The sequence below is a fragment of the Daphnia pulex genome, chromosome 4 (genome assembly GCF_021134715.1).
Source record: "Daphnia pulex isolate KAP4 chromosome 4, ASM2113471v1".
Lineage (NCBI taxonomy): Eukaryota > Metazoa > Arthropoda > Branchiopoda > Diplostraca > Daphniidae > Daphnia > Daphnia pulex.
This window is the reverse complement of record NC_060020.1, coordinates 8,245,304-8,260,303: the sequence shown is the minus strand read 5'-3', so window position 1 is coordinate 8,260,303 and position 15,000 is coordinate 8,245,304. Positions and strand designations below refer to the sequence as shown.

Below are 15,000 nucleotides of genomic sequence, written 5' to 3'. Positions count from 1 at the left end.
ATGATCATAAGCACTTTTATAAAGAAAAACAGACATTTATCATCGATCTGATTTCAATTTTCTTAATCTGCTCTTGAGTCATAAGTAGTTTAGCGGCTTCGACATTATAAATAGCTCCTGACGAAAGGTGGTTCCTGGACAGCGTATTTCCGTCCATTTGGTAGCGCAATTAATGCAGTATAATCTGAGCTTCACAAATGACTACCACGTGCTCTTTTCCCTGGGATTATAATAGAAATGCAAAAAGTCTCGATGAAAAGTGAGCTCACAGCAGCCTCACAGCTATTTGGCAGGATTTCTACGCTCCGTCGACTAGTCCAGAAGATCTATGAACGGACGGCCGCCGCTAGCGGCCGCTAGCCGGGATTCGAATGGAGAGTTCATGGCTCTCGCGCTCTGAGGTTATTTTGAACAAGTAAAAGACATTAGTTATGCCCCGAAATAATAAAAACAAAGCGAAGAAAAAAGACAAATTGGGAAATGCAAATAGAAACTCTACGATTTCTCCAAGTTGCAGCGAATGTCGGCAACAGCATCAGCATCAGCAGCTAAAGCGGCGACACAGCAACTGTCGTTGAAAAGGTTCCATCCTACATCATTTAAAAATAAAACTGTCGTGAGAGGATACCTGAAATGTCCAGGCTACAGCCCACCGCATCCGACGCAGTCACACCATCTTCCGGGTTGCAGCCGTATATAGACAGGCGATCGGTTTAAAGCCGCCAGCAGTTGGTTTGTTTTTTCGTGAATCAGGAAATAACAAGAGCCAACCAAAACACGGACTTTTTTTCCATGCTGGACTCGGATTTAGCAACCCATTTTTCAAGAAGACATGAAAATGACTAGAAAGAGTAAACAAATATAGTCAGGATAACGCATTTCATCACTGCGTGGTCTTCGTGTGTGCGTTTTGGCGTTCGTGAAAGTTTCCCAAAAGTTAAGGAAAGGTGAACATAAAATCCCCAAGATAGAATTGGAAAAACAACAAAAACATTCGACGCGCTTTTTGGCATGTGAAAAGAAAATTGGCGAATCTTGCTCGGACTATTGATGAGACAACAAAACAAAGTCAACACTGAACTGATAAATGATAGCTGTTCCGTTCCCTTTTTTAGACGTCTTTGAAATAAAAACCGAAAACAAGTCAGGATTTTAATTAATCTCTTTCGACTTCCAAGAAGCTTTGACCTGCAAGTGGATTCCGGATTGCAAATATCCATGTATGTATTAATGATCGATTCATAACTATAAGATTTCTTCATAATTGACATTCTATTTGGTTTGGGTTGATACTTTTTATTATTCTAATTTAAAATTGCTTCAGTTCATTATAGGGTTAGACACTCTGCCTTTTTGTTTTTTTCCCGTTTTTCCTTATTTAAGGAAGGAAATCGTTTCATGCAGCCATCTAGCGATTGAAAATGAAACCGTATAACTAAGATTGAAAAAATAGGAAAAGAAATGTTTTCTCATTTTTACAGTTAACTAAAATTACTACGTAGACATCGCCCTTGCCTCTTATTTTCTTCAATTGCAAAAAAAAATTGCATTACTCTTAGTGCTGGTTGAAATACAAGTCAAAAACTAGTCCCATCAGTTGTCCCAATCCCGACAGTGCCTAGCGAGTAGCGAAGTAGCGAGAGTCCTCCTTTCGGCCTGCTGTGGTCTCATCTATTCATTTGGATGAAGGGAGCCCAGCAGGCCAGGCTCCTCCCCCCTTCTTCCTTCCTTCGCCCCTTTTCTCTACGGCGAGCGGTCGGCAGCGCTTTCGCCCTCCTTCCGCCAACAGCACAGCGACGGCATGAGCCAGTATCTTACACTCGGAGTCTTTTTACCTGGAAGCCAAGCAGTTGACTTAGTCCGTTGGCCGTAGCTGGACGCGCACGTTCCAACTTCCTCTCCAGTGGCATTATTCGCACTGGCAGCTCTGAAGCCGTTCCGCACTCTCATCAGATTGATTCACAAGAACAAAGTAGCTAGTTTAATCCAGTGACTCATTGTTTCGTCTTCTGAAAAAGAAAAAGGGAGAACTTGTTGCCCCGCATCCGTGATATTTTATAGACGCGTCTGCTATAGGCAGATACGTGAGTGGACTATTTATTCATCAACGATCCTGAGCACCGCGAGCGACCGCGAGTGTCCGTGAACTGGAAAAATAAGCAAAAACAACGCCAAGTGTATAAGACGGTCGATCTGGCCCGGCTGGGTATAGTGGAACAGATTGAATGGCTCAGCAGCAGGTCAAGAATTTGCCGGACGACGTCGACTGTTTCTACTTGAATCACTGGTGAGCACCATCTCGTTCGTCTTCGACAAATACGTGATGAACCGTGTCGGTGTTGAGCTTTGAGCCCTTCGTGTACAATTATTAGAAGAAGTCGAATCGCCCTTCTCCCCCCCTCTGAAAGAAAAAAAAGAGAGAAATAGACGGGAAGAAGAAGCTGAAAAAATCCCCATAGAAGAAATAACACGTTGGAGTAGCCGGAAGAGCAAGAAGAAGAAGAGGAAGAAGAAGACGGACGAAAAAGAAAGCAAAAGGACAATGGCATCGGTCGCTTCTTCCATCCAGCTTCTCGTCGTGCTATCCATCCAGACCATTATCTGTCACGGTAGGTCCTCTCCTCCGACACCCTAACCGATTCTTCCTTGATGCCTTGATAACGATTAGAGACGATCGAGTTGCACAGTCGAAAAGGACTGGCTGCTCTAGGCCCCGTATCGTCTTAGATTTAAGGTGGCCGTCGATGCAACTGTTTCAATGTGAATGTAAAGCTGCTGTACACTCGCCAGCATGCACCGATTTTTTGTTTTTTGTTTGGTTTCACAGTGATGTATACTTCGTGAGGCGAGAGATGTCTTGGTTACGATCAACAACCGTCTCTTAAATTTGGTTTTTCCCCCCGTGGAAATAACTTAACATGGCTCACGACATCGATAAGAAGCGTGATTTCTATATTAGGACGACCCTTTTTGTTCTGTTTGTTTTGTATCTTTATGAGAATGAGGGAAGGCGATTGAGACCGTAAATCATGGCCCTCGTTCAGATAATTTTAGATTGGATTTTGAGACAAGATTATTCTTATGGTAGTTATGGTGGTAGCTCAGACAAGCCATTTATAAAATGCTGCGCCATTCACTACCGGGGAACTGTATTCACGTTTTTATAGTCTACACTCCTAGCTCCTATCAACAAAATTTTTCCTGGCTTTTACTTGCTTGATTTGCTTCCTGACACAAGAGGCAGATGTACAGACTACAGACCAAGTCGCTTGGAAATTTTCCCATTACAAAAGAGCCAAAAAAAAAATCATACACTCTGACTAATACCGGCTATATAGAGACTACCCACTAGGTAGGCACTACTATATGCCCAGGCGGGGTATAAATAGTCGCCGAGTTTTTTTTTTTTCTCTCTCTCTCTCCCTCACTCTCCGGGTTAATTCCTTTTTCTTTTTTTAATGAATCTAGGAGTCTACGTCCATTGATATGCGTACAATGCCAAAGATACGCATGATCTAATGGAGTATCTTTAGTGACGTGTTTTAGACGTCATTCGGTTTCTTCTTTTTTTTCTGACGAGAAGAAGCAAGGGGGGGAGACAGTCCTTGAGTCGCTGTCAGAAATATGGTAATGATCACGACAGGACCTTTAGATATTACTGAACCTATGATGTGACGTCATGTCAAAAGTGAGACTGGAGAGTCAAGACTGTGAACAGGACTACGGGATATTATAGTTGGATAACAATTGCCGTCGTTACAAAAAAAAATTCATCGAGTGAAGGAGAAAACAAAACAAGTTAAAAAAAAGTAAAGGGAAAGATTTTCCAATCGATTGGCTTCCAAGTTATCGATTTAAATTGAAATTCGTTGGTACAAGCGCGTTAAAGAAAATAAAAGGAAGGAGAATAGGACACGGGGAGGGGATTTAGAAAAAGAAAGAATTGGAAAAAGAAAATAAGAAACGTCGAGAAATGGAGAGAATCGAAACGAAAGGGCCAGACAAAACAAGACAAGAAATAAAATGAAATGAAGGAGGACATACAGTGGATTGCAAATCGTGACAGAAATAGATACACAGTAGGAATCGAAGAAACTAAAGGAATACTGATGGTCCCAAGAATTCTCGACATCATCAGTTGAGGCAGCAACTAGACAAGACGAGGTAAAATAGAAAAGGAAAATAAAAAAAGGGAAAATTGTATTGAGGTGATCAGATGGGATTGGGAAACAGAGGGAAAAGATATAGAAAGGGTAAAGGATAATAGCGGGAGGGCGCACAGCATCACGGCATGTTGGCGAGGGTCCAGGGTCCGTATAAGAACACGACGGAGGACACGGAGCAAATGAAAATGGCACGACCTGAACGGGAGCACAAGGGGTCGAGCGGCTGAGGCCGGCTGCCCACCGACGACGGACACAAAAGACTCAAAAAGCAGACTGCAAAGAGAGATGGATAGATAGATAGATATAGTATGGACGAGAGAGAAAAAGGGAAGAGAAAGAGATGAGGAGGAGGAGGGGGGCTGGGTAAATGGGCCGCGTACCCAAGTACAGTATACGAAACGGTCGTCGTCGTCTTCTTCCGATGTTTTCATCGGCACGGAAAGAAGCCAAAATCGCCTCTTGGCTCGCCTGATGTCGGCTGACCGCATGGCGTGGTCACCCACTAATTAACTTGCCAGTGTGGTGATTAAAAGTCACCAGACGATGGTAAAGGGAGGAAACGGCAAATGGGAACCTCACGACCCGACCTGGCCGCCGCCCGCTAGCATGTGTAATCCAATCGGATCAATCGCAGTTGCAGGCCGATCATTAATGGCTATTCCTTCATCGCCGGCGCTGATGAACATTGGCCGTGACAGGTTTCATCATCACTCTTGTCTTCTAATCATTTTGTGCTAGAGTCACTCGGCCGAGACAGTCAGGATCTCATAGGGGGAACACACACACACAAAAAGAGGTAAAATGACTGGGCACCGAGAGCGAGTTGCGACTCTTGGCGTAATTGAATCCGCCGAGTGGCGACCGCGCGCTCCTCTTCTGCTATGCATGTGGAGCGTTGGTTGTTTGGCAGCAGCGGAGCCCGGCAGGAAATGTCGCTTATGGCTCTATCTATGAGGTTTCTAGACTTTTAGTTGAAATATTATAACATGTACAGTCTGTATAGGATAACTAGAGGATACACTGAACAATGAGGCGCAATAAATAGTGATGTTGTTCTCTTCTCCGGTTATGTGCTTTTTTTTCTTCTTCTTTTTCTTCCGGACTTGACATTGCATGCCATGCCAGATCGAGTTTATTTACGATGAAAGCTCTCGGGTTCTCATGGACGACGTAATGAAGCGGGTCAAGTGCTCCTGCGGGCATATTCTTTTCCATTGAATTATAATATCAAGAGAGCTGACCGAGTCTTCTGTTCTCTTTATCTCTGTTGATGTGTCCTCTCTCTCGCATATATATACAAGGAGAACGCACAAAAAAATTAATAATACGAGCTCTCCCCTCTATCTATCTCTCTCTATGTAGTTCCCCCCCCCCACTTCCATCTCATCGTTCACCTCTTCCATGGGAGCAGCATATACGTATAATAAGACAAAAAAATGTTGTGTACATGGTAAGTGAGAAGGAGAAGAGGGAGCGTTAGAGCGATAGAGAGAGAGAGCACGAAAAGGGCTTCCATCCACCACCTGTCTCGTTTATGGAGTGCACGGTTCTTCATAATTTGACGTTGTATTTTGTCGTTGTTTTTTTTCTTCTTCATCCCGTGGCATTCCAGCGTGGAACGATGATTTCTTTAGACTCATCTCTCTATACCAAGTTGTCTAGTCTGTATAGCTACGGCAGTTTATAAAGGTACATAATGTTACATAATCAGCATCAACCTGCTTTACACATTGGTGAATGAGATCAATCCATTGATGATGATGGGAGAGAGAAAGTGTGTGATGAGAATCAAGATAATAGACCCCATCTGATTGCCTATCAAACGGTCAAATACCTTTCTCGACTTATCGATTAACCTAAGATGTCTGATGAAGGCTCGGGGTTGATATTAGCCGTTCTAATTACTAAATTCATTAGAGCCGAGAACGGACGCCACATGAGAAAGTCGTGTGGCGCTTGAATTTGGGAAATGAAAAAATGTGGCGAGTATAAATCTCCTGCTCAGTAGGTAGCTGATGGAGCGCCACGGCTGGAAATATATAACGCTAGCTGCTGCTGCGTTGCTGGATGGAGAGGGAAAAAAGGCAGAAAAGCCGCAGCAATCCGGAGCCGGAGTGGGGGGCGCGAGCAGCAGCGAGAGAGAATGGGAATCTCTCGACTTTTCTTTCTACATCGGGAAGAAGCCGCTGTACTGTAACACGGCGGTTATTAAAATAATGAAATAGAAAAGATGAAGAATGGGAGAGAGGGCCGGAGCGGAGAGAGAAAGAAAGGAGAGCGCATATTATCCGCCTCACGCAAGCGTAACGCTCCAGAGGGCGGAAAAGGGAGGGGGCAGACTTGCAGAGTCGCTTCCTGTTGCCCCCCTCTCTTTACTTGTCCCTCCACCCTCCGCTGTACTATATAACCAGCCGATCTTTCAATCTTTCTTGCTTTATTTTAGCATTTTTTCCCCCGTTCTTTTTTATATTATTTCTGCCGTGTACGGCGTATACTGTGCGGTGACTGAAGCTATAGATAGTCTTTCTTATGTGTGTCTGATACCGTTGAATCAGATTTGCCATTGAGATGCTTACCTACACGAATAATACAGACGCCCGTGTCTATTCTCTCTTCCTTCCTCTCTTTGTCTCTGAGCACTGGCTTTCGTTTCTGTTTTTCTTTACATCCCCTTTTCTGATCTCCTTTCAACGAGTGCACTCTCGAGGATTTCGGGTGGTGTCGTCACGGTGGTTTTCCGATCCAAAGAATCAGAGTAGCCAAGCTACCTGTACACAACTCCATTGTATTTACTAGTCTATATACCAGTTGGGGTAAAATGCAATGCAGTCAGCATCATTACACCGCGACACTCTATCATTACAATCCAGTTCGGCAATTGTTCAACTCAATACGGTTGAAACACTTGCAAACATCGAATTCATCCTTTAGAGTTATACAGCAGAAATTGAAGTCAGAAATTGGTCGAGCAACGGAATAATCGAACCGACGATATTATCGCGAACTGTTTTTTAAAGCGCAATAAAATTCGGTCGATAGAAAGTTGGAATTGAATCACCACGTTTTTTCCATGTTTATTTATTGAAATAGCGCAATATTCGCTCTCCATTCTGCTTTTTTATTTTATTATTTTGCTGTAGCCTTGGCGGGTCATGTGTTGGGAGGAAAGTTGAAACGCCTTCGAGAATAATAATCGATTTAACACATCGTTGATCGCACGCGGTGGCTGCGAATGAGAGCGAGGGAGAATCTGTTTCATCTCGCGAAGAAATTGCGATCTCTTGTTATGTGAGAGAAAGACTCGATTGTCTGCGCTCGAAGAGCCCTTAAAACCTTAAAACCCGTGAAACAAAACGACGACGAGTCTAATGAAATCTCGGAAAGAAGTGGAAGTGCTGGGGAAACGACAGGTAAAGCTCTCTCGAGCGTATCGGTCGAAGGTACTAGCTACATATCTCTATAAGATAGCTGCATGGGGAGGAACGGAGGATAAAAGCAACACGTTACATCCGCTCGCCATCACCTCTGCGTAACTTGTGTCTTTTTTGTTCTTTTCTCCAACTGAATTTCTTCCCAGCCAAGTCGACAATTCCCACGGCCGCTATAGCTAGAGCTGCCGGTAATTACAATTGTTTATCTTGTACTTGTGAGTCAGTGCAACATCTATAACACATGGGAACGGGAAGAAAAGGGGAATCAGTAGGCCATGCAGTCGTGAGTGCACGTTCCCACCGGAACTCGAGGAATTGCGATAGGTAGCTACGACGAAACCAGCTTCCACGTTATTCCGAGGATCGACAGAAACAGAAGCAAAGCCACACCACAATATCTAGACGTGGTGGCGTGTATACTCACAACAACTGCACATTTTCGCAAGTCTGCGAGCCTGCGACGACTGGAATCCAGTGAAGCGTGCATCATCTTCTTCACGCTTCGGAGGACACTAGGTGTAGTGCGATGAGAGCCAATAATATACGAATGTTACCAAGAGTTTACTTTGACGCAACATTCACATTGGCACATCCCGGAGGGAAGCATAACAGACCCGCCCATCCGCATTTCTTACACAATCGTCAAGACTCTTACGGGGATAGCATCCTGCCATTTCGTACCGTGTTTCTTTTCATTCTTGTCTTTTTATTTTATTTTTTACATCATTTCTTCGAAAGTTTAAAAAGATAGAAAGGACGGAATCCAATCTGGAAAAAATCTCCAACTCTTGTCTGTCAATAAATTAGACAAGAGGATGAAAAGAAACGAAAACGTTGCTTGGGAAAGAGAGTCAAGAGTGTGGTGGCCCGTGTTTTGTATGTTGTTGTATGTTTTGCCTTTCGCCCGCTTACCCGTCTATTTACCTGTCAGAATGCCTAGATTGCTCCTCTGAGCGAATGGCATCCAGGTGAGGCGAGCCCAGCAAATGGGTCAGGGTGATGGAGGCAACAGGGCAGCAACACTACCGTAAATAGGGACATCAAAGTTGTCCATACGAGTATATACAGCAGGGCTGAAGGGGGAGAGAGCGCTAGCTGGCCGGGCTGGGCCGGGGATATATGAGAGGCGGGCAACCAAGACGTAATAATAGTACAGCCTTTTTTCTATCCTTCTACTATGCGTCGCCGGACAACTTGCTGGTAGAGGAAAAGATAACGAATAAAAGGCAGCTAGCAGGAAAAGCCAAAGAATATCAGTTGAAAAAAGGAGAATGTTGTCCTATCGACGTCATCTAGAAACGAGGGGATGGTATCAGTGTCGCGGCCGCGACACCCGCCGTGAATGAATTACTGACGCCATCCCTATTACGTCTACCTTCTTTCTTTCATTTGCTTCTCCCTTCTCTCTCTCTCTCTCGGCAGTTTTTTGAGGGCCGAGAGGCTGTGAGGCACGCGCCCGACTATGTTCGCTCTCTACCCCTCCACTCCGCACACCCTTTTTTAGATGGTCTTTTTTTTTTCTTTTACAGCAGTTCAAGTGGTTCCGTCCATTTTGATTTGTTTACGAGACTAGAAAGAAAGAGAGGCAAATACTTAGCTCTTTCAAAAGATGGGGAGTCGGATTGCAGCAGTCACAACAGCGTACGCGCATATAGAAAGACAGAAACGTAAAACATAATCCCTAAACGGCCCAAAGTGAACCTTTATTTTATTTCACTTTTTATGTGTCCAAGTGTTTGAGTTTGAGTGCATATAGACTTTCACAGCCATAAGCAAGAAAATGGAATATTAAAAAAGAAGAAAAAAAGAAGAAAAAAAAAGTCTCTGCCGGTGTTCCAGCTTGGAGTAGAGTTGAAAGATGGGAGATAAAAAAGGTGTAGAAGAGCGACAAAAAAAAAAAGGAAAAAGAAAAAAGTTCATCATCATCCTCTGCTGGGTGACTCGGTTCCGCTTGTAGCACTTTATAAGCTATTATTTGATTATATAGACTTGTTTTCTTTCCCGTGACTTTTCTTCTCAGTCCCCTAATTCTACTGCCCCCCCCCTCTCTTTCCGGGTCTATTTTGATATCATTCAACAATGGTTCCAGCAAAAGAAGTTTCCCAGAAACCGCCCGATTTTGGCTACGGCATTGATTTGCTGGGTCTGCCCTGTAGCCCAGTATACCAACGGTTAGTCTTGAACATTTAAAAGAGCAATCGGAATAGATACCCTGGCTGTATATATACTGCATCATGTTTAGAGTTGTGTATAAGCTACTTGGTCTGATTCTGACGGTAGAAATCTGTTGTGAAGGCGGAGAGGAATAATAATAGAAAAAATAGAATGACGGACGACCACGATGATGCGCACCCGGAGCCCTATACATAAATATATAAATATCTACTTCTCTCTGTTCAGTGCCTCTTCTCATGACGATGAACGAAATTCGTGCCATGAGATTCTATAGCAGCCAGCCAGCCGAGTGAATCGGAGCGAGGGAGAGCTTCATTCGCTTGTCTTCTCCACGAGCTCTTTTCAATTGACTTTGCCGTTTTCGGCCCGTGGCTTGCCCTAGCCTCATAATGCTGCCTTTCCTTTCGTTTTCTCTCTCCTTGAAGGTTCGCTATTTACATCACAGGCTCGACTTTTGACTCTCGTTCGCTATCTCTTTACTTGATCCATCTCGTCGTCTATATAATAGTCGTCTGTCGACCGAGTTTATTCCAAAGAGAAGCGCATTTCGTCTCATCATCTCATCAGTCTCATCATCTCATATTGGCCGTCTAATTCTTCACTTCCCTTGTCCTCATTCGCATTCTCAAAGGCATTTTCTCTTTTGAAAATACTGTGATACACATTGGCTTATCATGTCTCTATTAGGGTTCATGGAATACGCGAATCCCACACAGTAAATAGTTATTACTATTTATTTGTGTGTGTCATATTTACCTTATTTAAAATGCGATTAACTTGGGGATCCCAATATACATCATGCTGGGCATACTCGTTATATATGGTATATATGGTTGGCATACAGGGTCAGGTCATCACTTAAACTATTTTGAATGAATGAAGGACAGTTTATTTATCTGATTTGATTTCGGTTCGGACGAATACATTGAAGCTTATTAAATAGAACATATCATAGAGTTTTCATTTCTAAACCGTATTCCGTCATGGCTTCCTCGTATTAGTGGAGTGCAACAGGTATGTCGATGTGACCCGACCCGACAATTTGTTGTTTATTTAATTTTAATTTCAAACAATTAATTCGAGTTCAATAGTATTGGCCATTTCAATGATTTTCCCGGCCCGACAGGGATTTGGAGATTCTATCCTAATCGTCCACCGCCATCAACCAACTATCCCTATGTAAGGTGGCGCCTTCCGAGTTCTTGGAGGGATGTCAATAATATGATATACAATATATTTACATACATGTAATTTTGGATATCTGTTCGAATCTGCTTGATAGTACGTTACCGTCGCAGTGCATACGCAAATCGCCAAATGGCAATTTAAATTAAACGAATCAATAGCATCAATCTACATATAGTCTACTAATAACATTCGTAATACAATCCATTGATTGCTCCGCTCTACCGTCGCCATTTGCGGTCAAATCGTGAAATAGGAGCAGAAGGCGAACGGGACTGGCGCTTATTTCCATACAATTATTCTATTGCGTCCCTGTTTGACTACGCGTCGTTGGCCAAAGAGAGTATAAACACAGTCTCGTGATGGCGATACTATACTACTCGAGGGAATAATGGAAGCGCAATATATATATCGGTAACCGTCGAGCGATGAAGACACGATTGACCTCATTGACCAGCACGCACGTGCGCCAGAGAGTATACTGCGTTAGTAAACTTTCCCATCAACTGTGTTAGCCGGACCACTCACTTCCGCTCGGTCACGCTATTTGAGGGGTGTCCGAGTTGGTGAATGTGGTGTGATATTTCATTGGAGAAAAAAAAGGAGAGAAGAAGGAAAAGCCGCAGATGGATGCCAATGCCCAGATTGCCGATGTCAATTGCGCGCAATGTGGAGCGCTGAGCGCCCCGCTATGTATATTATCCCCTCCCCCGTGCAATAACAGAGCACACTGTATGCTAATTACAGACTTTTGCGGTTGGACAAAGTGTTCTTTGATCGGCGCGATTGAAATTCCATACTGGAGGGCGTGACCAGCACGGCGTTGCCCAGATGGATGTCGACATGGAACGGAAAAATCGAGTCGAAAGAATCGAGAAAAAAACGGGGGGAAAGAGAGAGCTGATATAACTGCTCTATAAAACAGAATAAATCTACGCATTGGAAATTCAAGGTTCGGCACGAAAGGAAAAAAGAAAAAGAAAAAATAGAAAAAGGAGGGAAGGAACGTGCCAATGCCTGAGAAATGTTACATAGAAGCTCTCCTCCCGTTAGTCATAGGAGAAGCCCGAAAATGGCGAGTTATTGATCGTCGAGATGCAATCGATTTTAAATGGTCAGTGGAACCTATAGTTGTTGCGAGTGCCGATACACGCAATTGTCGAAGGCCCAGTCTAACGATTCGCTCTCTCCGTTCTCTCTCTCTCTCTCCTCCCTAGCTGCAACGTCTTGGCCGCGTCTACACCTACACTCAGCGGGCATCCAACTCGGTCGTGAAGGAGAAACCTTAGCGGGGGTGCAGGGCATCACGCACAGACTGACGGGGCCCCCTCAAGCCCATAGACCCCGACATGTTTCTTTGTTGCCGAGCTTGCATCAAAGAGCACTTAAGCGCATACACACACAGCACTGCAAAGTCTGGCAACTATAGCAATAACAGTATAGATATGGCAGCCGGCTGTTTGCTGGCTCTTCTTTTATTCTCCGCGCCCGCCGATGACCTGCTGGCGGGAGAGTCCTCCTTCTGTGACGGACGAGAGGAGAGAGACAGAGACAAGTGAAGCGCCGAAATATCTAAACGCCCGTACATGGCCAGTTGGTGACGCCGTCCGCCTAGCGCCTAGCCTATTTCTATTATCCGTCCCTTGATGTGTGCCAATGACGCCCATTCAGCGGCCACAACAATGCGACATTCATCGCGACAATGTTCTGTGACGTGAGTCGAGCCCAGCGCCTGTATACAGCCGGCCGGGACAGCAGCAGCATTGACGATGATTTAGTGTTGTGCCTCCTTGAATATTTGACCACTTGGTTCCTGTTTGGATAAATCCTCCCGGGTGATTTATTCACGGCGCGCTTATATCCCACCCTGAAAGAAGAAAAAAATAAAACGAAAACGAAAAAAAAAAAGAAGTCGAGAAAGGAAACAATCCAACACGCATTTTTCAGGACGCGGGTCAGAGTTGGACGGGACGACGTCTTCGGGGTCGGTATGCCCACGGCTACGCAACCAAAGGATCTCAAACTTTTCGTCGCCTTGTTATGTATATATATTCCCAGCAATATGTATACCTCAGTCGTAATAATAATATGGTGCAAAAGAAATGAGAGAGAGAGTGTATTGCCTTCACTGGCGATCATATTGCAAAATCGAGTCCAGACGGAGAGATGAAGTAGTAAACCATGAATCACGGGATTTCCATATGTAGTTTGGGGTTTCCTAGGGGATTGAAGTCGTTCGCCCAACGGTGTCTTTCCACTCAGCCGAGTGTGGCGATAATAAAATAAAGCCAGTGCCAGTGACTACAATATACCCAAGCCAAAGAAGATGAAATGGGGCAAAAGAACAAATTCAATGAGCCTTTGCTTTTTTTTGCCTTTCTTGGAGACAGGAGCCCATTGTTGTTTTATTATTTCTTTTGGCCTTTTACAGTCATTTTTTTTATTTTTTTTTTTACTTAGCCAAATGTCAGAATAACTATTATATTCTACTATCGCCGTCGATCCGAGCTAACTGACATACATCGTCCCTCCACATAAAGATTGGCGAGTTTTGTTTGTTTGTGTCGTTCTGGCTGACAAAGTCTAATGCGCGCACGCTCATCGTAATTCCTCACACGAAGATACGGACTCGCGTGGGGGAGATTGAGGCATAAAAGTAGATCTGCAAAACTCGATAATATAAATGTCGCTAACCAGAGGGGAAACAGATGCAAGTAGGGGCAACCGTTTTATTGTCTTTACGTTATTTTCAGAATTTTTTTTCAAGTATGCTTTTATGTTATAAGTCTTCTCTTTTACTTTTCACGTTTCTCATCTAAAGCGTTGGTGTGGCGTTGCGTTTCACCGTTCTCCCCGATTTGTTGACTCGTCGCTTATGAGAGACAATATACACACAAATGATCGGCCTATATAATATGATGTGGGCTGGCTGGCTGACGCCCATTCCGTTCGTTTTTTCACGCCAGCTCCATTGCTGCCTTCTCTCTCTCTCTCTCTCTTTCTCCCTTTTATATTTACAATGTATTTGCGCCTCTGTGCTTTGTTTGAGTTTGTGTGTATTAGTAATCCATCCGAATGGAATGGGCCGTGTTCGAGGCGCGTCCCGTCGTCCGCCCGCCCGTTCTTTTTGTGTTCTGTGTGTGGCCCGTGGGTGCGCTCTGGCTGTGGTATCGATCTCAACTGTTTTCCAGCTGAGGCGCTAGTTTTTCAAGTTTTTCTTTTTCCTTTCCGATCGTTTCTCTTTCTTTCATCTTTCCTTTTTCGTTTCCTTTTTTCTTTTTCTTTTTCTTTTTTTGTTGTTGTAAAAATCCCGTCCCCTATGCGCTCGACTGCTAGTGAGAAATGTTAAAACTTATAAAAACCACTTCATCACCGGAAGCTTGGCTGGCAAACGTCAGCAATGGCCAAAGTCTGCTCGCAGTCGCTCTGCTGTCTGTTTGTCCCTTTTTTTATTTAAATGAATGTGCATTTGGCGGCCATATAAAGTTTTCGGGACATATGATTGAACGGATCCGCCTCTCGGATGAGCACGACGTCGAGTCATGGAAATGTGAACATGAACGTGTCTTCTTCTGGTGAACTTGGTGCACATCTTGACCGAAACTTTTGTTGTAAACATCACAGCAGTGTGTGAGATGCTGCTCGACGACGACTACTTCACTTACTGACTGTGCAAACGCGCGCACTCGTAATCGCAGTGGACTGAAAGAGAGCGTCGCACTTTATTTGGTATTGAGCTGTTGGCATATCCGCTTCATCAGTCATTTATACCAACCGTGAATTCCCACAAAAAAGAAAAAAAACTAAATGAATAAATCTGCCAACTTACATTTTCTATTAAAATAAACTTTTGCATTTGTAAATAGACGTTGAGATATTTCCTCTTTTCTGCCCAAGAATAGCCATGGACTTTTAGTCCGGCATGTCCATCTGCCCGCTGCTTGACAGCCAGCGCTTTTTCCGTATCTACACAGCATTTATTCCGTTTAAATGAAAATAGAAACTCGGAGGAACATCGCACCGAGTGTACAACAAGTATACAC

General features: G+C 44.0%; 1 protein-coding gene across 10 annotated transcripts in view; it reads left to right on the top strand.

Annotated features, from left to right (window-relative positions):
- Positions 1 to 1,769: 1,769 nt before the first annotated feature.
- The window catches only part of LOC124193228 (hemicentin-1-like), a 39,958-nt gene continuing 26,727 nt past the window's right edge, over positions 1,770 to 15,000 (top strand). For 4 of the 10 annotated variants that reach the window (XM_046586947.1, XM_046586948.1, XM_046586949.1 and 1 more), the window contains exon 1: positions 1,781 to 2,609. In XM_046586947.1, coding sequence (XP_046442903.1) covers positions 2,543 to 2,609 — 67 coding nt within the window. In that variant the 5' untranslated portion in view covers positions 1,781 to 2,542. Of the gene's footprint in view, positions 2,610 to 15,000 lie in introns of all 10 variants that reach the window. The other 6 variants (XM_046586954.1, XM_046586953.1, XM_046586956.1 and 3 more) reach the window with 5 other exon arrangements.